The 26,369-nt window shown below is 40.8% G+C and overlaps 2 protein-coding genes across 2 annotated transcripts; both read right to left on the bottom strand.

Annotated features, from left to right (window-relative positions):
• Positions 1–4,064: 4,064 nt before the first annotated feature.
• ethe1 (ETHE1 persulfide dioxygenase) lies at positions 4,065–17,429 on the bottom strand. The gene is made up of 7 exons (XM_088905849.1): positions 16,880–17,429; positions 12,557–12,701; positions 12,217–12,365; positions 11,418–11,547; positions 9,114–9,203; positions 8,219–8,335; positions 4,065–6,562 (listed from the first exon to the last, which is right to left on the bottom strand). The coding sequence occupies exons 1-7, from the start codon at positions 17,081–17,083 to the stop codon at positions 6,516–6,518; spliced, it is 882 nt and encodes a 293-aa protein (XP_088761975.1). The 5' UTR covers positions 17,084–17,429; the 3' UTR covers positions 4,065–6,515.
• A 3,001-nt stretch (positions 17,430–20,430) lies between these two features.
• LOC148815110 (transmembrane protease serine 3) lies at positions 20,431–24,594 on the bottom strand. The gene is made up of 5 exons (XM_088905897.1): positions 24,480–24,594; positions 23,425–23,520; positions 22,480–22,622; positions 21,817–21,969; positions 20,431–20,550 (listed from the first exon to the last, which is right to left on the bottom strand). The coding sequence occupies exons 1-5, from the start codon at positions 24,592–24,594 to the stop codon at positions 20,530–20,532; spliced, it is 528 nt and encodes a 175-aa protein (XP_088762023.1). The 3' UTR covers positions 20,431–20,529.
• Positions 24,595–26,369: the final 1,775 nt, after the last annotated feature.

Below are 26,369 nucleotides of genomic sequence, written 5' to 3'. Positions count from 1 at the left end.
TATCGCTGTTATTCTCAAACCTATGTCCTCTCCGGCTGGTGTGTTAGTCTTACACAGTCTTCTATAGACTGCCTACTCAAAATGTCTTTGTGTCTTTATGCACTGAGACACTAATTTCTTACCCCACATCATTAGAGACTCAGAAACCATTTGGCCACTTACAGTATATCTCGATTAAGAAAATATCATTTTTCTTTAGCTTCCTAATAAATTGAACATTTGAATACATCTTATTTTATTAAAGATTCAGCTTAGATTTCTTTTTAATGTTTTAGTGTACTGCAGTTTGGGATTCCATATGATAGTACTTCAGAAGGATAAAGGTCATGCGGTTGGTAAAATCATGGTAAAGCACAGAGGTTCAATAAAGCATTGTGCAAACTAGAAACCACATCAAAGAAATTTCAGTGTTTGGCTGATGCCTGGCAATTCCTTGGGAAAGCTGCACAAATATGCATATTTACTGCGGCAAAGATTCGGAAGGATTACACATTTTTGCTGTGCCGCAGTGCTGTGCTGTAACTTGACCCACCGTGAAACACCTTGGGGTGAGGCTTACAGGAATGTGGCTTCTCTTTGTAATAAAATTGATTTATCCTCCAAACAAGAGGACTGTACAACTTGATTCTGAGTCATCATGGCAAATATCTAACAGAGATAAAGAAGCTTCATTTCTTTTTTCATTTCAGACTTTAACAGTACTTTCTGTAACTTCACTGGGATGCTACAGTACCCTATCCAGATTGAATTGCAATCTATAAATATGAATATATAGACGTAATTTGAATCTGTTGGTAATTCTTGCATTCCTGTATTTGCTGTACTGTTCTCATTTTCCCTCTTTAAACTCTTACCTTTCTGTCTTTAAGATCTGAGCTTTGGCCTTTGACTTGAGCTGCTGAGGTGGAGTTGGAACTTGTGTACTTACAGTATCCTCCTCCCCATCAGCTCCATGTACTCCAATGCTTTCTGAGGATAATGTTCTGAGTGAGAAGCATTTTATAGTTTTTATACCTCTCTCTGCCTCTGCTGTGAACACAGCTGTAATGTGCTGCAGAGTTAGCAAATGCAGAAGACACAAACTGAGACTTGTGATCGGCATCTCTGGCACGCCAAATTGAGCAAATCTGCTCTTCTCGGTTGTCTTTGATGTGGTTAATGATGGTAGGTTTCAAGTTCAGTGAACCTAGACCAGTATTCCTTTACTGCAACATAATTTATTTCTCTCCAGTCAAAGCCACCAGAAGCATTTGCTTGCTCTTACTAAGGCTTTGTCTGTTCCCTGATGTTCTTCATGGAGTTTTGCCAGCATCTTTTATCTAAAGTGATTCAAAATTACTGTACGAATCTGTCTGTCTTCATCAGCACATCTGCTATGTGTATATCCATCTGTTTTGGCCAGTAGGGGAGGGAATATTTTGGCATTTCCTTGTAGCTGGCCATCCTTGCTTTGTGTATCTCTTCAGCTGCGTGCAATCTGCTCTTTTTTCAGTGCTTATCTGACTTGTTGAAGCTTTGTTCTCTGACGATAGGTACACTATTGCAGTTGAATCCAATCAATTAGTCTGAATCTCAGGACACATGGTGGCAAGTCATGTAATAATCTTGAATTAACAAGGTGATCAAAGGTTTATAGTCTGTCTTAATGAGGAAGTCACATATAGTGAAGAGTTGTATAGCTGAGAGTCCAACTAGGAGTTACTTCCCTTTCAAATATGTCCTTTGTGAATTTCCTTATGCCTATCTGTAAACAGTCAGCATACCTGCGGAAGTGTACTGTTTGGACTGCTGAGTGTTTTCTGTAGTCTGTAGTCTGTTTTGTTGATGTAGTGCTACTGTACATCTCTTTTTCTGGGAGATAAATTTTGAAGTATACCCGTAACATCTGCTGTCATGTTTCCAGTCCTGAGAAACACTGTTTCATTTCTGCCTTTTTATGGGACGATCAAAGGCCTACCTTGTGTTACCTGCTGTAGTCTACATTACAGGCTGGATACGCACTTCAGGGGGTATTTGAGAACTTTTCAACACCAACCCCAACAACCGTTAGCATTGAACTTGCGCTTTGGAGTTATTTAATGAGATGATGTGTTGCAGGTCCCTGTTTTAAATTTTCTGTTTGTAGTATTTTCACAGTTTCTTGTTAATTTTTTAATAGAATTTAGTTTCACTAGCTAAATGTAGTTATATTGAAATCCCATATGGTTGTGTACAGAAGTTCTCTCACCACACCAGAGAGGAAAGGAAATAAAGTATGGGCTTTTGAGACATTTGTAAGTTGAAACAAAGTGTGTTTGGCTTTGAATCCAGTAAGCAACTTAACCGTCTGGCATAGTAAAAAAGAGAGTATAGAGTTAGTTATAGCCTGGAAAAACAAGATTTTTGTTTTTATAGCTCTCTTGCTCTGTAGTCACTATAAATAAAGAGCATTGTTTTATCTACCAATTGTCTGTTGTGTACAGCAAAAGATGCGAGTGGTCTAAAATTAACATTTTATTAAACGAAAGAACACTGTGTCATTGCGAGCACGTTGAACTGAATCCATTTCTCCTGAAGCTAATGGGCATCCTAGGCAATTACACCCACAGTGTAAGATAATCACAAAAGTTATTTGTGAGCTCTTGTGTACTTGTCCTAGTGAACATTTGTTCACTGTTATTATGTTACAAACTAGGAATGTGGTGGCTCTCAATGTGTATCAGTATGTCACTGAGATTGCACCCTGCTGCTCCTTAATCTGGGAGATGCCTCAAACAGACAGGGTTCCCTAACTAATTAGAATGGCACACTGATGAGAATATTGATTCAGATATCATGTGTATACATTCAAACTCCACATTTAGCCCTATTGTTCAGACATCACAGATATGAGCCTGGTGGGCTAAGATCCCATGAAGAGCTGAAACTCTGAAGCTGGGTGTGTTAAATCAGATAAGCACGTTTTCCTTGGTTTGCCAGGGAACAGCGCCCCCTGGGAGTAGCTCAGGACTTAGAACAAGAGTTAAAACTAGTTAGAACAAGCATGTTAAAACTGTTGCATAACCCACTGTAAGTCACCAAGTTCAACACTTTGACGCATAAAATATTTATGAAGAAAGGGGAATACTGTTGTGTACTTTTTTATATTTAGCTACCACTACATGAACACTTACTGTAAATGCCCAGTCCATTCCAGATTTATTCATACGCCCCATGGAATAAGAATAAAAAACAGGATATAACAAAGGTTTGCAGATTGGATGCATCCTTCAGAAAAAAAAAGACTTATTTTAATTGTCTCAGAAAGAGTTGTATTTGTCAAAAATACAATTTCGTTTCATTTGACCTCAAGACATGGTTCCAACTGTTATTTAGATATATTTTGGCAAATTTTAGTTATCCATTTTTGTGGTTTGCCCTCAGCCTCCACCTGTTTGTAAGGCTGGCTCTCCATTCATGTACAGGACACTGAATACTACAGTACTTTTCAAGTATATCCTGAAGATGCCAGTCTGCGTTGGAGATCTCCAACTGACACGCAAATCACTTGTCTTACTGGCCAAGGTGGCAAGATATACTTACATATCTGTAGCTTTTACTGTACTATTGGAGAATCTTCCGAGAGCTCTCCAACTTAAACCAGATGATAGATGCCGCTTCTGAATGACTTCCATGTGTTACTTCCTTTTTTATACTTGAGGAAAACAAGAAATCTTCTGAGGCTCCTACAGTACATAGTACCAGATGCCACCAATAAACTTCCAAAGACCAGAATGTTACTGTAGCTGTGTTTTAGTTGGGTTTTATGAGAATACAAAGAGGTGTAAATAAATGTGACCCATTTATTTGTGATCAATTAATGATGAATATGGCTTTGCTCTACACAATACTACCATGATTACAGTTGAACATTTTTACAATTGTTTTAAGAAAGACACTATGCAATCTCATTCCAATTGTTGGCGTTTGTTCTTATTTTATCGGGGTTACGAAAAAATCTGGATCTGGTCATTTCCTCCTTTTCCTTTGCATTTTTACAAAGTGTATACTGGATATTAAAATGGAGAAACAGACAGGACAGTGTGGCAGGTTAACAGATTTATTTGATTCAGTTATTCCATTCCCCTACAGAGAGGACCCTGCTGCAGTGTGCAATGTGATTCCAATTCTCACCTCTTTACGGTCACATACAGAATAACAGTTTCACATCACACTCCCCAGAAGCTACACCCATTAGCAGATGTTAAGTTCTGACTATGGTACAGCCACTAAATAAGCTTATTAAAAGGACATAAATGCTTTTAATATAAAAATCTGTTCATTTCGTAAATACACTGCTACAAATTAGTGCCGCCTTGTAATCCCGACTCTCTGTTGGAAGATGACAATCACCATGCAAAGGCACTAAAGGAAATAAATATGTAATTGATTCATTGCTTGGCTGGTTCCACAAAACAAAATCTTGCTTCCGATGAAGGTTCTTGCAGAATACAATGTGTTGACTGGAACATTTATGTTCAAGTTCTCCCTGTCCTGTTAGGAGCCTGTGACATTTCCCAATACTGTTGGTCCAAATTTTATATAACCCCCTTCAGCATTTTCCCACTTTTCTATTTCTTATTTGCTATTGAGTGGGACAAGGTGCTCCTCTTTTTAATTTTAAGCTTTTAATTGTTCTGTAGCACATAGTCAACCTGCACAGCAACACATCTTGCAGAAACCACACTGCCATAACATTTTTTGTTGCTTATTACAAGTTGACTGATTTCTGGAAGCTTCACGTCTAAAGGTGAGAGGATTTCTCTGTAATGGAAGAACATCAGACCTGTAACTGCTGAGAAGAAGCCATTTGTGTCATCCATCTTGTTTAATTTACTGACTCCACCACCTGGTACTGAGCTTTGAAAGACTCTAGTGAATCACCCCCTACAGCCACTGTCGATTGATCAGTTTTTTACAATCACCCACAACTGGTGTATAAAGTGAGGTTAAAGCAGCTCTTACCTAGCTTTTTGTGCTGTTTGTTTATGACCATTCAGCTTTAATATGATTTGAAAATTTTAATTATTATACAAATTACAAATGTACAACCTATTCACGAGGCACTTAAAAAAATCAATTTTCCAGGCATTTCCTTGATCTCCAGCCTACAGTATTGATGTCAGGCCGGCATAAAAATCAAATCTTGATAGAGAAACCTTCAAAGGCAGTCTGAAACTTCATGTTTAAATAAACAGAGTTTAGTGCAACATGGTACCATGGTGGTTAGTATTGCTGCCTCGCAGGGCTGGGGCCCTGGGTTCAATTCTGAACCTGTCTGTGTGGAGCACTCCATTCCTTAAAAACTCTATTGGATGCCGTCCCACAGATCGATACCTATTGCACAGGGCAGCTCCAGACTGTTCTTTAACTGATCATTCCAAGGCTATCACATGAAATCCACCTCTTTCCTGGGACTGTCTCATTCGGTTTCAGTGGAAGGAACAGGCTTGAAACTCAACAGACTAGCACTGCTGATCTGCCACATAAATTCCAGTCCTCAAGAGCAACAACATCAGCTGATATCCCTGATCTTTAAAGTAACCAGCTATGTTCAGGAAGAGGTTCTTTTTCCCAGAAGATTTTCAAGCGCTTATGAGAGGTTAGAAACAAAATTTGTTTGTCTGGTAGCTCGCTGACTTTCGATGAGGTGTTTCTTGATGTATTCCAGAAACAGACCACTTGGTCTGAAGAAACACCATTTATGTTCAGCGACCAGGGACAAACGCTCTGTTTTATTATTCTTGTTACTTAATTTCTTAAAAAACCAGTGCATGACATTCTTATCCATTTTCTTTCTGATTACAGACTTCTTTTTTAGGAGGATGCACTGTCTGGTATGGGCACTCCAGCAGGAGTTTTTTTTTAAAGCTGTTTTCAAAAAGAAAGGACAGAGAGAAGAATGAGTGTTACATTTTACGGCAGACATCCTTTATGGTACATTTACCATAAGGGTGTTAATGTGTGGCACAACACCCATTCTGAGAACATTCTCAGAATTTGGACTATGGGGGGAAACCAGATCACCCAGTGAAAGCCAACATAGCCACAGGAGAATGTGCAAACTCCACACGGAAGGTATCCCCAAGCTGGAATCAAATTGTGAAGCAGCAACTCAAACATCAGGCCATCCTGCTGCCCTCTGCAGCGTACAGCCAGAGCAATAAAAGTGCTTTCTTTCTCCCAAGTGCCAAAATCATATTCACCTTCTCTCACCCAACTAGCCTTATTTCCCATGGTTCAGGCTAAATTCTATCTCTACTGCAGATAATGTTCTCGCAAAATTCTGATCTGGGAATTCAGCTTCTCTTTTTCAGCCCAGCCTATGCCTGCACAGTGGACATGGAACGTGCACGTTCACAGAACAATTATGCAATTAGTCCGAAAAATGATGTCAGTTGAACAAGGTGGCATACATTTCAAATTAAAAAGTCACAATCAACACAATAATGATCATAAAAACAGACAGAAGGTTATAATCCACTTCTTTGCCATCTTCACACATTCTGGATCCCACAGACAAGGTTGGCAGGCACAGCAACATCTGTGGAAGAAACAGAGAGACGATCCTGTCTGTGAAGCAGATAGACTGGAGACACTCAGTCCTATCTGTGGAGCCTGGATCAACCATAAGCCACATTTTCACTCAACACCCCATACTCCTTTCAAGACACTTTCTTCTTGGGTGCTGTTATTCCTAGTGCATGATACAAAACCACACATCTGAGCAAATGAAGCTAGCCATGCACGAAAGAGCTGTGAAGAATTCCCAACTGTCTGATCCTCAAGAGGTACAAGGGGTTTATGGTTTCATCTCATCTGTGCTGTCAATTTCCATTTGGACTCATTATTTAGTACGCACACTGTGTTCACTGTGTTTTCCCCACCTCTTGAATAAACAAGGAGTTAGAAAAGAAACGGAAAGCCTTCTCTACATTATTCTGGATCCCCTTGACTGGACACTGTCATATTAATTGGATAGATTCACACAGTCTGGCTGTGTGATCTACAGTATCTAATCAGATTCCTATAGGCTTCAGGCATTGGAAGGAATTGCAAAGTTGCCCTAACTGTGGAGCACAGCAAACAAAATGATCTCAGCTGGTGGCAGCTCGCTTTTTGAAAATCGTTAGGTTTTCTGCGGCCGTCCCTTGACGCTGTTGCTTAATTGGGCTTTTCACTAGCCTTCAAGGGTAAACTCGTCACGCCCCGTTGCAAACAACGTCAAAAACAAAAACAAGATAATTGGCAAGCGCTGTACACCCAGCAATCTACTCAGAAGTTAAACAAAATGGAATAGCCTTGCTGGCACCTCTCTGAATGTAGTATCGTGAAAACGTGCAGGTGTGCCGCTCCCCAGCTGAACAGACTGGGAAGGTCAGCAATAAAGTGGCCCTGATGGGTCGGCCAATCAATATACGAGCTGCCTCAGATATGCCTCCAACTCTGGTATATTAGTTTCAGTTCAAGCATGCAAAAAGCAGAGTTTCACTTCAGAAGGCTTTTATGGGAACCAGTTGTGAAACTAAAAAAAGCACCAGTGGGTATGAGGTGCCAGTGAGTTTTTTGCCACCCTAGTCATGAATAGCTAGCTACTGCTTGGCAATTCAGTCCTTTTTAGAGGATGTTAAACCAGTAATTAACTGTTCTAACCTTTTTCTCACCTTGAGTATTTTGCTCACTGGTCACCGTTTTCCATCCATCCATTTTCTTATCACTTTTCCAATTCAGAGTTGAGCCTGAGTCTATCCTGGCAAGCAATGGGCACAAGGCAGGGTACACCCTGGACGGGACACCAGTCCATTGCAAGGAAGACACACACACTCACATCTCGGGTCAATTGTCCCTGAAGCCAATTACCCTACCATTATGTCTTTAGACTGTGGAAGAAAACTGGAGCACCCGGAGAAGACCTATGCTAAACCCTACACAAACATGGGGAGAACATTCAACTTCATGGAGATAGCACCCCAGGAATTCAACCGGGGGACCCAGAAGTTAGAGGCAGCAAAGCTAACCAATGCACCACTTTGCCACTCATACTCTAACTTATCACCTTCATTATGATCTGTGATTCTAAATTCCAACCGCAAAGCCCAACTTCTAGAAAAAATGATAGGGACCGGATTTTCTGAACACCTGTCTGGCCAGGATGTGTGTGACAAGCTCTTGCAGCGAGGCCATGGAGACGCGTTCTTACCGATCTGTTTAGGCTTGGGAAGGTTGAGGTTATTCATGATCTTCACAAACTCCTCCAAGCTCTTGGTCAGACGGGGGTTGAGACGGCGCTCCTCATCCACCGTGGAGACTGACTGACCTGAGAGAGACAGCAGCACACTCAGCCTGGCCTGGGGCGGAGCGAGCTTGCGCTTTCACCCACATTGCCCGAGGAAATCAAGTGTGGAAATCATCTGGAATGACAATCAGTGCTGATAGCTACAGCAAAGGGTACACTTGTGACACAGCTAGTTGTCTATAGTGTAGTGAAGTAGTTATTCATCATATTAACAATACCCCTTTCATTATGCATGGTTTAGCCCCTACAACTCATAATAATACGTTATCTCCTCTTTATATTTTATACTTCATAAAAATCACTAAAAAATTGGGTTTATTTTACAGTGATCTTTTGCACCACTGGCCAAGTTATCTTCAAGATATCACTGAGTCTTGATTTCCTATTTTAAAAAGAGTTATATCTTATCTTAATGAATCAGACTTGTCCTACGGATAAAGGTTTAAAACATTATTGTATCAGCCCTCTACTTACTTATCCATTAACCCACTTTGCAATCTTCTTTTGGTTTTCCTGACCTTTGGATTATACACTTCCTGCACATTAAGGGTATTGTTTTTTCTAAATGTGCCCAAATTTCTCTTTACTTCCCCATTTGCCAGTAGCTGCACCACATACATGTTCCTAAAGACTGTCTCACTGGTCAAACGTAGCCTTTATTATATTAACAACATGACAAACACTGACAACATGATAAACACTTAATTGCAGTGTCCAGTGTTTAATTGCAATAAAATCTCAACCAGCCACTGGGAGCCATCTCACCCCGGAGTTGGACTCTGGAGGAGGAGTCTCTTACCCGTGTAGTCGTGAGCGGGGTACACCAGGCACTCTCCAGGCAGGGTGAAGATCTTCTTGTGCACAGACTCGTACAGGGCTGAAGCGCAGCCTTGAGAGAAAGAGACACTAAACAGCGTGGGGGGAAAGCGTCGGGCAGACATCACCGACCATCAGAGGCAAAATTGATCATGAAAAGCCTAGCCATAGAAAGTGGGGCTTGCCATCCCGACCGAACAAAATATAGAGGGAACCCCAAAAACAACAAAAAAGGGGCAAAGCACCCCAGATGACTTACAGTATGGGTCGCTGACAGTGAACCTGAAGTCAGACTCAACACTTTATGTCCAAGTTGTTGGCTTGGAGCAGTGGTTACAGTGCTGAAGAATACACAGCCAGGAGCGTGCATTCAAACCAGCAGGATGGACACAACCAATCTGGCCTTGAGCAAGATGTTGTGGTTTATTTGTTCCATTTTGCCCAGATCAACAAATGGGCAACGGACTATAACATACTATCTGGGACATGGGGGAAAGTTAAAGGATGGGGGGTCTTGTGCTCTCCATTTGCTCAATTGGGGTGCAAGTGAAATAGCATCACTGAATGCTCAATCAAGAACCCGGTCTATAGTATTTTTAGTCTACAGGCTCTTATGTAAAAAAACCTGGGTTACAATTATTCTAACTGGACAGAATTTAAAACAACAACAAGCACAGTGCCACAGACCAGTGGTGTAATTTAAATTACTCTGTTATGGGTCCAAATAAAAAACACAGTCTTGCTAAAATGTCTACTTTGTACCAGAACCATTTTTTTTCTTTTGTAGGCAGTACTGGACTGCACAGGCTTACTTTCACCAAAGAATTTACAAACGTACAGCACCTGCAGGTGGGCAACAAGGAAATCATTCATCTATTACCATATCATTATTGGAAAGCAGCTTACTCTTACGAAGGATAGTGGCAACCCCAGGGAAAAAAAGTGAGATTGCACCCTAGATAGGACACAAGTCTAATGTGGAATACACTAAGAATATAACTTTGAAACGATAAATAGAGCAATGGCTTTTCCATTTAGCAGTTAATGTTTAATCTTTAATGACCAAGATCCTCACTAAGATCTGAAATGTTCAACACCTTCTTATGGGATGCTGTGCTTTGCTATAGAGGCTGAAAAGGACAAGACTTGAGAGTATATTTGGTGTGACAGCATGCAAACCCAATGCAGCATCAAGCAGAAGAATCAATGTTTTGTAACTTGTTTTGTATGTTGATATTTTTCAACAAAACCTGCATCAAATCCAGTAATGCCTTTCAGACAACAGACTATTTTGTTTCTTTGAAAACTCCAGATTGTCAATGAACTTCACCATAATCTGTAACATTCATTATGTGTATTACTGCATATTTTCTGAAACACGCTACATGTAGTGTGAACAACAAAAAAAAGGCTCAATTGGTCTCTGAAGTAAAATACATTTCCTAATGCTTTTTACATTTCAGAAAATACTTACGAAACCTGGCCATGAGGATGTGTCTAAAACATAATAAAACTCATAAAGATGTGTCTGGAATCTTATAATAGTGAAACCCATTGCCCTTGCTATCATAGCATGCTATCATGTAGGAAGGTGGGAAGAATCTGGCGACGGTGAAGATTATTCATTTGAATATGGACAGAACTCCACATACATTCCCAGCCCAGGACTGAACTAACCACAGTGAGAAGGGCTAACCTCCACAATACTGTCTGCATTTTTTCTGCTTACATAATTCTATTTGCATTTGTCTTGTATTTCAACAAAACGCCAAGTGTAATTACACTATTTTTCCCTGGTATTAAACTACATTCTTAAAATGGTAATGTCTGCTTGTGATTCATATTCACACACAGAATTTCAATAACTAAAAGGGCTGACGAGTGGGGAAAACTTTTTTTGATTAGAAATTGATTAAACCCTAAAAATAGGATAATATAAATATACAACTAACCAGTTCAACTAAATAACTAAAATCAGAGGTGGAAATGAAAACCACAGGAGTATACAGCTTGCGGTGCCTTGTCTAGCTGTATCTCTGGAAATCTGCTTTGCTCTGTTGCCATCTAGTGAGACAAAACCTTATTGCAACTACAACTGAAAGGGTTTACACAGTTACTTAATAACATACAGTATCTATGTGAGATTGAATTTAAAAAAGGAGAAAATGAATCGCAATTTTTAGATATCAATAAAATGAATGTCAGAAAATCCCACCCAGCGCTCATGATAATAGAGAATACTGCTCCCTTTACTAAATGGGGCTGGGCTGTGCTGTGCGGTCAGTACCTTGCTGGAAGTCAGTGCGTCCGCAGCCCCTGATCAGCAGTGCGTCGCCGGTGAAGGCCATGCTCTGGTCATTGAGGACGAAGGTCATACAGCCGTCTGTGTGTCCAGGAGTGGCTCGAGCCTCCAGGGACTGAGAGGGCAAACAGGTAGATGATATCAAAAGCAATATGGAAAGCAACCGTCAATTCAGCTACACACTTACAAACCCAAAAGAGACTTCATCTTGTGGCATACCTGTCAACATTGAGTATTCAACTGTGTAGTTAATGCCCGAGGGTTCCAAACAGGAGGATATATCAGGAAAGAGGGTATCTTGGAATATCTTCACATCCAAACTTCAAAAGGCATCACTGCTTAATGTCTCCGGTTTTCCATGGAGACAAGATGCCCCGAATTAAATTTAAAATCCAAGCTAGACCCAAAGGGCTTGACATTATCGGCTATGTCCTCTTCTAGACATACATTATATACACTACTCTTAGCTTTCCTGTTGTCACTTTGCAAATATTTACACATAATTTAACACTGCTTGAAGCAATGATACTTGTTCTTGCAGTCTCATTGTTCCCTTATTTAATTAAAAGCATCCTGCAAACTGAGAAAAGCCGACATTTTGCACGACGTTCTTTTACCTGTGGTTGCTGCATGGTAAAAGCTCATTCGAAGCAGTAAACTAAGAGACGGGAGGCTCATTAAGAGGAGCATTTCAGAAAGCTGGAAGCTGTAGCAGAGGTGCGCCTTCTTAGCAATATGTGCTTATCAGTGTGTACACACTTGTTTCTCGCGTGCGTGGACGTACATATCTGCCGAAGGTAACTCTGTCTCCCTCCTTGAGGTGGATGTCGGCGGTGGCCCCGCTGTCCTTGGAGATGGCGCTGTGACAGCCAGGCAGTCTTTTCTTCAGCAGCCCCGTGCCGGTGATGTGGTCCGCGTGACAGTGGGTGTTGACTGGGTGTGGAAAAAGAAGACAAAAGGCCAGGTTCTGGCATGAACAGTCGTCAGTCAAGAGGGGTATAGCTAGCCGGGGCAGCGACAGCAGCCAGCATCTAGGGGGACTGAGAGCAGAGGGACTGGTGGGTAGGGCTCTTTGCAGGTGGGGAAAAGTGTGAAAAGAGAAGGAAAGTCACATGGCAACAGACCCGCAATTGTGAGGTTGAGCCCCAGATCTTCCACCAGCCGAGCGTCCCGTTCCACTGTCTCCAAAACTGGGTCGATCAGAACCGCCTCCCTGGTCTGGGCGTCAGCCAGCAGGTAGGTGTACGTGCTGCTCTGCGACTCGAACAGCTAGAGGAAGAGAGAACGTGACGGTTCACCACATTCCAAAGTCAACTTCGTGGCCAAACCAGCCCTTCTGCTGTGCCCGAAATTACACAGATACAAAAACAAGACAGATGGAAGAAGGGGGAAGAAAAATCATGCACATCATATGCAAAATACAAAACGATGCTACATTACAGTGAAGATAGAATCCACCAATTTACCAAGAAATATTGTAATACTTATAACAGGGAAAAGGCTGTGTAGGAGTGGTCACTGATAATATTCAGAGTTATTCTGATTTAAAAGTGTTGCCTATATGGAAGTAACAGACGATCAGTCACAGCCAAGTATTTTCAGAAGCAGTGTGGACCTCTCTCTCCTGCTGTTTCCTCTCCCGAGAGGCTAAGTTGCCCTGTAAAAATGGATCATGGCTTCCTGAGACATACCAAACTTTCTGAGCTGCCTGAGAAAGTAGTCTCTTATGGGCCCTGATGGACTTTCTTCACTTCCAATATTGTGTGCAGGGTCATTAATGCGTTTGCACAGTCACAAAGCTGCTCGGGTGAGTTCGGAGCAGTCATCACTAAATGAGAACACACTAGGAGGCTTTTTTTGGCCGGTTTTTTATGCTTGAGTTTTTCATGAGCTGAGCATTCTGTAATTTTGAATCATTATACAGAACACTTTCACTGTGATTCGTCTTGCCTGCTAAGCTCTGCAAAGCTGAGTTCCCATGATGATTTGCTTGTGAAGGCACCACAGAGACATACAATTCATCAAGTTAGAATACACAGACCACTTACAGTACATTCTTGACAGTCAACTGTATGGCAACAGACATTATAGAAGAGTTGTTGGTTCAAAAGACTGGGACAGATGATCAAAGTGCACATAAAAAAACATGAAAAAACTCAGAATTGTACACTAGATGTTCAAGGAAATAATTTATACCTATGAACTACTGCTATTTAATTCTTATAGGTAAAATACAATTTTAAATCCTTTCTTGAAGAACTTGTATATCCAAGCAGAAGCAGTTTCATAAAAAACATAAAAAGTGTTTCATTGAGATTGCAGATACACTAGGCTGTAACCACAACACTCCTCCCAGGAGGTTTTGCGCACACCTGTTTTTATGAACTTGAACAGACTCAGGCCTTATTATAGCACTTCCTGAAAGACCATCCAATCAGAAAGCACCTGTGGACCTTTCACTACGTATCCACTGTTGCGTTCACTGCTGTACTACGTGACAGGTATCACAATCTTTTTTTTTTTTACTGATTCATGCTTCCTGTTGCTATTAACAGCTTGGTAAATCTGCACCTTATTTACTGCGGTTGCTATACTGAGTGAGCAGGAACAGGAACTTTCTTTCTTGATTTTCACGAGACATCTTAATATCATTTGACTAAACCACATACAGTAGGTACACACAACATAAGCGCAGAGAGATTTGTTCAGACTTTTAAGTCTTACTGCCTGTACATAGTGCTGTACAACAAAGTACAACAATAAAAAAAACGTTTTTATTTTTCCATCAAAGGAAGGATATACTACAATATATGAACACTTTCTTATATGAAAATGCAAACATTAAGGGTTAAGGAGACCAAGAAAACCTGCAGAGACACAGGAACAGTAAAGCACAAATACACAGCTAGGCATATACTAAGTATTTAAAGAAACATATAACAAAAATATAACTTTACTTATGCATGCATGTTACTAGAACAATATAGCATATACTGTAGATTTTAAATATCAATTGGTTTTGGGGGTCATTACAATTAATTTCTCATTCATGACTGACTTGACTTTGACCGATTTTGAAACAATTACAGTACCTTATTACTGAGAAATGTGATAGTGGATAGGTGAAGAAGTAATTTAAAGCAGAGCCATCTTAATAGCTGCAGAAGCTGCAATGTCAATACATTTGAGTCATTAACAAGCTACTTGAGGTTGTTTAAAGGCTGGACTGGAATGGAACAACAGCAGAGACACCAGCCCTCCAGACTGCACAGGAGCACCCTGACTGACATGACTTACTAAACACAGCATCATATTTCTTTTAACTAAGATTAACAACTCTATTCAATGCTACACAAGATAGTTTCCAGTAGGCTGTGAGTTTCTAACATTACAATACTGTGTTCTAGAATTTGAACCATTCTGGACAAAGGCTTAAGAAATGACATTTTATCTTTTTCATTAGGCCAGCTGGTGACTGTTTTTTCCTTTTTTCAAAAACATGTGCAGAAAGACATTCATTAAAAAGAACTTTGCTTGTTTTTAATGGTCTCAGAACTGTGGCTTGACAACAGATTCTACGATCAAGAGTTTTCAGACAAATGCTTCAGTGTGACAGGTCCTAACAGATCGCTAGCATCATGCTTCATCCACAGGACAGAGTGTCTTGAGGTTCCTGAACCCACTCTGGGGAACACAACTGTACCACCCAGCTGCCAGTCATTCTAGTGTACTCCTCTGTAACACTTACAGTACTCCATCACGGGTTTAGACATTTAATTACAGTCATAAGCTGTAGTGATTACCTTACAGTAAACTAAGATAGGTACCACTATAAAAGATAACAGCTGTCAAGGTTCACAGTGATAAGCACTAGATGAAGTCCTGTAGTTTCTAGCACTGAATGTAGGAATTCCCACCAGAAATGAAAATGCAATGCAAGTCTTTACTCTTCCAACCAACATTGCTCCCTGTAAAACTGCATTGCACACATTGTATTGAACACAGTGCAATAATCTTTAACCGTCAATTAAATAATCCAGCAACAGTAATCACACATAATTTACTACTATATGCGTTTTTACAAAGGTTGCAAAATGAGACCAAAGCTTTGCTACAGTATGAAGAGCTGAGCATGTTTTAGGAATGTACTTAAATGGGAACTGTGCATTTTGCCAAGAAGGCAACCAAACTGATCTTGACTAGTGTTAGCATTATAGTAATGTATTGTGCACAAACTTCAAAATGCTGCCACCTACACCACATACTGTAACAGACAAAACATGGTGTACTGCAAACAGAAAACTGGGAAGTACTTTATTGTACATTTACAACAAACATTCTCCTATACCATGGTAGTGAGGTCAACCAAGAAATCAACCAATCTATCTCAGTGTTTTTCTATTTTCTCCTATGATGCATCAACTGACTTTATCGGAAACTTTGGCAATAAAGAGATTAAATTATTGTTTAGGTTTAGTGACTTTTCAACACAGAATGGATTTTATATACTGATGCAGTTCGTGTGGAATGGAGAAATACTTCAAACATCAGCCAAAGGTCAGAGAGTCAGGTTACCATTAAGTCCTACACTAAAATAGGCAAGGTCATGCTAACAAAGCAAATTCAAGGAATTTTCAAAACATTCCAAGCTGCACAACTCATTGAATGCTACTGCTGATGAAGATTTTGTGACTTTTGTGTTGCTTCTCTCTTGAATGAGGAACCCAAAGATTTGTGTTGAAGTGCTGACTTTCCTCAAGTAAAAGACGAAAACTGAACTATACTGGCTGGCTAAGCGATCTCTTTTTAACTGGTAATGACATTAATAACACTAATAACAGCATTAGGGTATTAATTATTTCAATTTGACTTAATGCTTGGTTCCAGCTTCCATAAAATGGCAGTATTGCTGCTCCCAACCCTTAAAAGTCACGTTTTTCTATGTAAGGAGTCTGGTACAGGCAGTGCCACTTCTCCGTCAGTTGTCACTCAATACCCATCACTTCAGCAATTAGCAGGATGCTTTTAATGACACTAGACTACACAGTCACAACAACAGCTTAGCAACCTACTACTGACAGCAACTTGGTGACGCTGTGGATTCGGTCTATATTTGCGAATTAGTAGCGTAACCCAGAAATTTAAGACGTAATTTATTTTAAAACATGTTGGTATGACAAAGTTAATGATATTATTATTAGGCTTACAGTTCTTTCAATAAATTTGCTATTGCAAATTGCAATAAGTTCAGAATTCCATATGAAAGGTTTTAAAATGTATCTGAAGTTTGTATTTCGGCACATAGTAAACTTCCTGTTTTTATTCGGCAAAGCGAGCACTTCAGTCAGCGCATCATGACAGCTGGATGATCTCCGAATGAAATCACACATAAATAATAATAAAATAACGAGACGATCGGGATCAGTACTAGTGACCCCACAGCCCACCTGTCTGAACAGGAGCCCGGTCCTCTGATCCATCCTCAAACTGTAGTGTCTCCGGCTCCTGCGGTGCAGCGGCTGACAGGAGCTCAGTGAGCCGAAGAGACAGCGAGTCAGACCGGCTTGGATCCCGTTCGGCTGCCCGGCAAGTCTGACGAGCGAGGCGAAACCCAGGGCGGATTTGGACGTGCGGAGCACCGCAGAGCTCATTCTTATAACGATCGGGTTGTAAGACAAGAAGGCCTGATATAGTCGGGTTTTGCAAAACCGGTTTGGGGGCAGTGTGAGGTCACAGGCCCAGGAGCGAGAAACCAATTGAAAAGTGAACTTTCCTCTCCCTAGCTCAATGGCCTATGTGTTTCTCATTGCATGACTCGTGGCAGAGATACTTCCTTGATGGGGTGACGGAGCACGTAAGCGTAAATAGAGTGCCCTTAGCTAGAACAATAAATGTTACCTTTTATTGCCCAACTAAATGTTTACGCGATACCACCGTAACATCCAAAAGGACATTTTTATTTATAGACTCAAATTGAAAACCCTTCCGCCCCACCTACGACACTTAAGCCCGCCCCCCACTTGTGTTGTTGTAAAATAGCTACTGTAGCTGTACAGTAAGAGTTGTGCTTCGTCAGTACAAAAAACCTGCTATTAGAATTTTGTCTGATTTTATTTCCCCAACGTATTTTGATTCTTCATGATTCTTCATGTTTTTGCACGGTAGGTAAATCAGTTGGATGATCAAAACGGAGGCGTTTTAAAAACACTGCTCTTCCCATAATTATTATACTTGCTCTCAATAGCAAACGACGTCTCATACAGAGTAATAGTGAGAGTGTGTGAACAACAAAAAAAAACTTTTTATGGGGTCAAACCGTATTGGAGAGAAGTGAAACATTTATCTGGGATTAGCAGATTTAACCATTTGGTGCGTTATCATTTCAAAGTAAACAGAACTGACTATTTGGTGTTTTCTGGGTAACCTTAAGTTCCCTATTCTGCTGAGCTGCTGAAGCTACAGTACTGTACAGTACGTGGGCTCATACTGTATAGCCTTTCCAAATACCAATGAGTGAGATACTGTAGATTAAACAGCTTCCTTCTTAGGGACATTTCTTAATTTCTTCTGCTAAAAAAACATGAGTTTTGTTCTTTTTACAGTTCCTAAACATTTTTTTCATACATTCCCCCCCGCAAAACGTTTTTGGAAGCCCTAACACTCTTTCATCAAGCACCTAATGATAAAATGTATTTGTGGTGGGTTTTTACCATCATGATTGAAGTGATGGTTGAAATGTGGCAACACAATCAGGAAGATAAAATTAGTTTTTAAGCAACTCCTACACCTTCTCTCTCTGTCTGTGTGTCTCATGGAGAGCAAGCTGGGGTATGCAAAAAGACAAATTCCTAATACAAGAAATTGTATATGGCCAATGAAGTGATCTTATCTTATCTTACAGTAAGTGAATTATGTCCTATTTTGTAGCAGCCAGTTGTGTCTATGAAGTTGCTTCAGAGTTTTCTCTTCCTGTCTGATCCCTGCCAATTGCACATGTACATGAAACCACTCTTGGAAAATGTTGAAAAATAAAATTGTATTATTAATAGAAACTATAGCTCTATAGGTTTATGTTAATCCAAGAGAAAAATGAAACAGATGAAAGAGGATTCAAATAATAGTTCCGATTGATATTTGACTAACTTGATGTTAAATACGGATATACAGTACACATCCATGTCTCCTTAACACTGAGAGCTGGTGTGTGGGGAGCACACTGGTGCACTTTGGCTGTCGTCACATCATCCAGATGGGAGCTACGCATTGGTGGTGATGGAGGGGAGTCCCCATTACCTGTAAAGCACTTTGAGTGGGCAGTCCAGAGCATGTGTCAAGCATTACCCTATACCACAATTCACACTTAGGTCTTTGTGCCATGAGTTAAAGTCCAGGCTTTCAAATTAAGTAAGTAAAGGGTCTTTCAACTGCTGTGTTCAACATGTTGGGAAATGAGTAGCTCTCAGAATGATGTGGCTTGTCTGTTGTCATTGTTCAAATTACCCCTGTTTGTTCCTTTCTTGGATATCATACGTGATAGCTTGTCTGGTGATAATTAACAGTCACACACTCAGTACGTGACTTGTGACACTCACTGTTTAGGAATGACTTTTAGATGAAACACAACAAGTGCCAACTTGTACTGCATTGCCATAACTGAAAATATGGCTGAACAGGATTCGGGAGTACAATTAGAAATCCAAGACAAAGAACACATAACTTGTGAGTGCATCTGCCACTTCACTGACCTAAAGTTGTCAAAATAATGATTATGTACGACATGAAACAGTGGTAGCTAGTGGCAGATGTGTTTTAGACGCAGTAGTTTCTCCTTACTTATTGCTGAAATCTGAACACTAAACTGTACTCACTCCAAACTAGTTTCAGAGTATGGGGGAATTTAACATTCAAACTTCACACTTTGCAGACTCAACACAATTACCAAAAATATCAAAATCTTGCCATCACTACAGCTTTTGATGTTCCTCAGTTTAATAAGCAGACATTTAATTACCTGTATGTAGCTAGAAAATGCCTGCAAATGGCTTATCACCCTTAGTAACCCTGCAGTGTGTTGTATTCTCAAATAGGTTTGTCACTAAGCAGGTTGCTATCTCAATTACTGTATTAGTTCCAAAAAGTGTAGTGCTTGCATGATGACTTCTGTTATTTTTTTTTCATTTTGCATGTAATACAATATCGGAATTAAGCTCACTAATTAGTTCAACTATATGTAATACCCTTCTATCACCCTCCACAGGGAGGGCTTCAATTTTGAGCGGGAGCTGCATTATCCTACAAATAGGCAGAAATATATTTGGAGGTATTCCTGAAAATAAAAGCAAATATGAAGATAATAGCTTAAAGCTATTTTAATATTTGTAAGCTAATTACACAGTAAATCCTTGCATTTACATTGCAATTTTGTGATTTTTATTACAATCCCAAAGTGCTTTATAAACTTAGGGGACCCACCTGAACAGCACAAGGCAGCTGCCCCACTACACAAAATCAGGCAGAAAAGTGAGAAAATTCTTCACCTACAGAATAAAAGGGAACTTAATTCTGAGACACTAGAGTTAACACCTTCACTCTTTATAAATGGTGCTATAGAATCTCTAATGACAAGCTAGTCATGATCTGAAGGATAGCACTGTACTCCTGGTTGCCAGCAAGTGGTGCATTGGTTAGGACATTTTTATCCAATACTATAGGTTAACCCTTTGTGTAGTCCTAATGATTATCTTTCTGTCATGGGTGAATTTTGCAAAGCAGTGTTTTCTTGGCTGTAGTTTTAAATGGCTTTGTTAGTGAGGAGAAATCAGGTGAATGACTGATTTCTGCCTAGGCCAGCACTTTCAGTGAGTGTGTGCCAGTATCTAGAATATTCAGAAAAAGGTATATAATAAATAATAGAATTATGGCATATTGTCTCAATTTATTACTGCAAGTTGAAAATTGTTTCAAAAAGATTACAAAATTATTTTAAATAAATATCTGTTATTTTTTATGGTGATTCTCCCCTCTTCCCCTCACAAAATAGGTGATTATTATATAGGGATTATAAACATTGTTTTGTTGCTCTCCACCTGGGGGAGACTCAGGGCAAATCCTTGTCTGCCTGCAACAAAAAAAAAAGAGAAAAAACATCAATTGAGTTATTTAAAAAAATAAACTGAAAGGAACATCACTCTTTTGACCATTTAACGTTTAAGACTAAATACAAGAGCTACATGTAACATGTTGGCTGCCTAAGATTAATTCTCATTCCTTCTCAATTCCTTCTCATTAATTCTCAATTTCAAACATTTTCTACATTTTGAAAGGTGTACAGGAGTACAGAACATTGTACTGTATGACTCCTGTTTATATATTTGTTTATTGCTACATTTCTGAAAACTCCTTCACAAATTACTCTTCAAAGTAACATTTCCTAAAGGTTTCTATTTGTCGTGGCCTCAAAGTGCTTTGCTTATTGAACATAACCCTGGTCAAAGACAGATTGTTCTCTTTTAACCGCCTAAATGTAGAGGATGTCATTTGGCCTGTGCACCTTGTTTTGTTCTGTTTCTCTATCATTCAGGTAGAAAATCCCTTGGAACTCCTTCTGGAAAGAGACAGTCAAGAATAAACATTTAAATCTCACCTGTATTACAAGTATTTGGAAAGTGGAAGCTCACAACTCTGCAGTGCTACTTTATTCTACACTGCAACTTTTGCCTTTGCCCCAACCTCCCTTCCAAAGAGGACCATCTTGCCAGCTATCTGGTCACCCCCTCCAATGACCCACTTCTGTCAGGATCGGAATCTCTCTTCTTAAGGGCGCTCCGGCCCTTTCATATTTTAGTTGTTTATGTGCACCTGCCCTCTGTTTGTCCCTCCTTATTTAAGCTGGGTGCTCTCGATATTCCTGGCTCTGCATTGGAAGACGGACGCCCAGAGGCCCGCCTAGCATCAAGTCGCCCTACGTCCGCGGCTTGAGGACATAGGCCTCCTATCGGCGTCTTGACCCTGCTGAGTCCGGAGGTCGAAGCACCTGGCCTCTTCAGTCTATTTTTAACTTTCTTGTCCCTGGTTCCTTGTCCCCGTTCCTTGTTTTTATTCTTGTCTTCGTCTTGGATGGACTTCCCGGTTTTTGGATATTAGACTGTACCCTCGTTTTCCTATTTGGACTGTTTTGGACTCGTTCGCCTGTGCCATGCCCCCCGAGCACCAGCTTACCATAGTCATGCCCCCCTGTCTGTCAACCCGTCCTGATCACTTCGTCTCCTCTCCTGATGTCCTTCTCCACTTACTTCCGGATTATACTGTCTGCATAGGGTCCTGAACTACACTTCGCGGGAGCCTGGACCGGCTCACGTTCCAATTCAGTGCCAAGAGCCCTTGCCTGTATGTGATAGTAGAGCCAGTCCAGCAGCTCTGTCACGTTGGTATAAACCCCAGGGCGGTTTGGCCGGCCACATCCTTCTCCCCAGCTCACCACGCCCACCAGCTTCCAGGAGCCATCTGACAGGCACACCAGCGGACCTCCACTGTCGCCCTGAAACAACACAGCATCCTACACTCCGGCCCGAATAACGTATGGACACAACCTTGCAGTGAATTTTGCAGTGCTATTAATATGTGTGCATTAGCACTTGTATGACAAAGCCATGTTTTCACTAAAAGGTTTCCTTGGTAACAGGAGGCATTGATTGCGCAAAAGAGCTCACGCAGAGACAATATTTTCAGGCGTCCCTCATTCATGTCTGTGGTAAAAACAGTTAAAGTTCACATAGTTTTCCAACCGAACTTCGATGGGATAATTCATAGCTCAGTTATCATAAAAACAAGAGGCAAGGGTACTTCAAGGGTGATAAAAATTACCCATTGGTGGTCATTGCAATCAATCCAATACCTAACGTCCAAGGCAGAGCCAAGAAGATACTGTATATATAGTGGGATACCATGAAATTGTGCACCATTGGGAAAGTTGATGAACAGTATTCATGTTACAGATTTTGGTGCAGCCTGCTGAATAAGATCTGTGGGGTCTCCTCGGGTTTCTTACCTGACATGAGTCGATCCCACCGTCCATGTAGCCTGCACACACCATGCGAGGTGTGATGTTGATGCCATATATATCCATTGTGCTGCAAACCTTGTTGTTAATGAGCAGAACAGGAGCCTCTCTGAGAACCAGAGAGATAGGGCCTGCAGAGGAATAAATGGATGTCCAGTTGAAGTGGACAGTGGACCCCCTCTTTCTCCTGAACCCACTCAATGAAACTTTGCAATGTAATGGGTGACGTTTTGGGGTTTCAAATTCCCCTCAGACCTTAAACCCCACAAAGTCTTATTTGAATTTCAGTCTGAATATGTCACGCGTGTGAGAGTGCTTTCAGTCCAATGCAGCTTGCAGAGGAACAGCAGTTTTTTTCATGGTACCAAAGCCCAGGAAATAGTCTAGCAAAATATAGCACTGGGTGTCAGGAAAGGTCAGTCGGTTTGTAACTGACTGTTAAAGCTGAGTCTTTTTGCTTCCTCAGACCTGGAAAACATCAGGTGATCAAAACATAGAACAGAATTATCCTTGATGTCACAGGCATGGTATACAAATAGGTTAAGGGACCAAAAGATTTAATCTTTTATAGAAAAGATTATGAGGGAAATTAATTTCAGTACTAAAAACACTCTAAGTCAATCCAACTGTAGAGCTTCTTCAAGCTGTACAATAAAACATAGTAAGAGAATACAAATGGAACTAAAGAGAGAGAGATTTTGAGACTGAAAATTGGATGCACTTTATATACAGATCAAGGGGCAATCTGGAAGAATTGATGATAAAGCTATCTCCATTTCCTTGGGGCCATTCCCAAAACAATTCGGTTTCATGTCTCAATAAGCTGAATGACCTCCTCTTGACTGTAAGAGTACATATCTTCTAATAGCTGTTTGTTTTTTGAATGCTGGTGAGAGATTGTGTGTTTGTGAAGGAGGAGTGTGAAACACTCACCCCCCTCTGCCGTGAAACCCCAGCCTGAGATCCAGCAGGTCTCTCCAGAAGGGAAGATCTGCCCATAAGCAGGCAGGCAGACTGGCCGCACCGTATCTAGCAAAACACAATGCATCATCAGCACTGTTACTACGTCGTGTCACTCCGGCACAGTGGGACTCAGGCAACAGGAACTGCGTGTTACTCTCACCACTGATTATCTGTTACTGGATGCTTTTGATGTTTAGTGCTCCAATAACTGTTCTTAGTTCTCATCCAGGAATCAGAGTTTGTGGAATCAATCAAGCAAAACCCCAGGATAGGCAATATTCCCGCCCAAGAGATAAAGTTCCCATGGATACCAGCTGGTCAATAGACACCCTTTAAAATGTCACAGTTCTATCACTTTTTGGCAAAAAATAGAAATGATTTTATTATTATGTTTAACAGCGTATTATTGCATTTAGTTTGGGTGGTAAAAAGAGGAATGTCTTACACCCAGTTAGACTAGGAGAGGACATTTAGTCTTTTCAGGGCTTTCAGACAGAAAAAATCCCAATATAAACTTAGTCATGGCATAAATCTGAGCACCACTACTCTTACAACCCCCTAAATTTTCAAAGAATGACTAGCAGTTGGGAACTCAGTTCCAGACCTAATCTGAACTTCAACTCCTAATACAGTAGAGCGCCTCCTGTCACCAGGGGTAGAGAAAGTTCATGGTTCAAAGGGAAAAGTATCACTTTTTGGTCCAGCATTCCCATTTCTGGCAGATAACTAATAACTTGGTCTGCACAAGTACATAAAGTATATCATAAGATGTCATGAAAAATACATAGGAGTAAATGAAAACACAAAATAAAATTGACTTATTTAAAAATCACACAAGACAGGGATAGACAGCCACTCCCATAGACGGACCATCACTAATTGAAACAGTCATTCACATGGTCATGCAGATAATCAGACAGCTAGAGACAGATGGGGGACAGTGTAGCCACAAACCCAGAAACAACAGTCACAGAAGCAGACACAGTGACACACGGTGATCTCCCATCATGCTGTGGTGTTCTGACCTGTGAATGAGATGGGGGTGGCAGTCCGGAGCAGAGCGATGTCGTAGTCATTGGTGCTCTGCTTAAACCCAGTGTGGTAGTGGATTTTTTGGGCATTATACTGAGTGCCTGACATGAACCCACTCCGGCTAACTGTGCCAACAAGCACTTTCCATTTCACAGGTGACAGCAAGTCATACCTGGATAGCACAGGGAGACACAACTCAGGGGTTAAAGGGAAAGGGAAATAAACTGAGAAAGCAGCAGAATAGAGGTATCTCAGCAGTGTTGAGGGAGTGAATGGCAGGCAGTAACTCTCTGAGGGAAGAGAGATACGACAGGTAGACAGTGGTGCGGTTAATGATTTCCATTGAAGGATTGTAACAAACCAAGACACAGAGAAGTATGGAAAAGTCAGATAACCCAGCAGTGTTTTTATATTAACAGATACTGTAAATAGTTATAATTTGGAAGTGTTTATATAATAACTGCATGTTTGTGTTGCTTTGCTATGGATGCCTTATTTTTAATTTTGTCAGCATACATTTGTATCTACAGTATATACATTATCCATGGCTTCTTCCAATTTAGAGTCGCAGGGGAGCCAAAGTCTGTCCCAGCCAGCAACAGGCTCAAGGTGGACTGGATGGGACGCCAGTCCATCACAGGGGCAGACACGGACATGCACACACTCACATCAGGGCCAGTTTTCCCAGAAACCAGTTAACCTACCAGTCTGTCTTTGGACTGTGGGAGGAAACCACACCACCTGGGAGAAAACTAGTGCGAACATGGAGAGAACGTACAAACTCCACACAGACAGCAGCCCCAGTCCAGAACCGAACCCAGGCCTCCAGCACTGCGAGGCAGCAATCCTAACCACTGCGTAAATAGATGTATTGCATTATAAGTTGAACTGCATTAGGGTATTTAATATGAAAATGAATAAAATAATAACTACGTGTCAGGGAGACAAGTGAAAAGTAGAGGCAGATTAAGGGTTTGAAAAGACCCAGGTAAGACTTTACTCACAGAATGAAGCAATGTGCAGCTGTGACTACCCAACGCTGTGACACCACTGACCCCCCACACACATGCCGGCCCTCCCACTGAAGGCTGGCCTGCCAAGGCCATCGCCCCAGTGCGGCCACAGTGCCCCCCAAGATGCGCCCTGGGGTGAGAGCTGGGCGGCCACAGTCTTAGGGGTAGAAGGATTAGATTAGAATGATGCTGTTAAAATGATCAGCTGTCTATAAGACACAACACCCTGCATAAAACACAGTAGGCTCTACCGACTTATTGTTACAAGATTTCTGGTGACTGAAAAAAACTATTACCTTTGAAGTAGTTTTGGACACTTAAAATATTAATTTTAGCCTACAAAGAAAGTTTAGTTTTTCCTGTGCGTCATGGGACAGAGTGAAAATGTGGAATACATATTAAAACCTAACAAAATCAAGTTATTAGCACAAAAGAACAAATGCAAGGCATGATGTATTAATTATATTCCTGATCACAGTGCAGAACATTAACTGAAAAAGACATATGTCTGTGGTTTTTTATTTTTTGTTCTTTCTCGTATAAAATTGCAATGACCACATGAGTCACAAATAAATGTCTCTGACTGACCGTGATCACAGATTACAGAAGACAGTGGGTAGTAGGGGTAGTCCTCACCTGTGCAGTGCAGAGACACAAGCTTATCCTGGGGGCAGGCAGCACTACAGAAAGCACAAACACATCGAGCAGGTTATGAAGGGCAAAGCACACATTGATTTGCCTATAACTTGACCAGATTCTTGTCTGTTATAGGTCAGGAGTAAGAGCTCGAAATCTGGATAAAGGTTACCAGATAAGAATGGTTGTTTGGTCCATATTTGCTTTAATTGGGAACTCAATAGTGTTTTGTGC

The sequence above is a fragment of the Atractosteus spatula genome, chromosome 25, assembly GCF_055471065.1.
Source record: "Atractosteus spatula isolate fAtrSpa1 chromosome 25, fAtrSpa1.hap1, whole genome shotgun sequence".
NCBI lineage: Eukaryota > Metazoa > Chordata > Actinopteri > Semionotiformes > Lepisosteidae > Atractosteus > Atractosteus spatula.
Note: the sequence above shows the minus strand (reverse complement) of the source record. Positions and strands in the feature narration are given on the sequence as shown.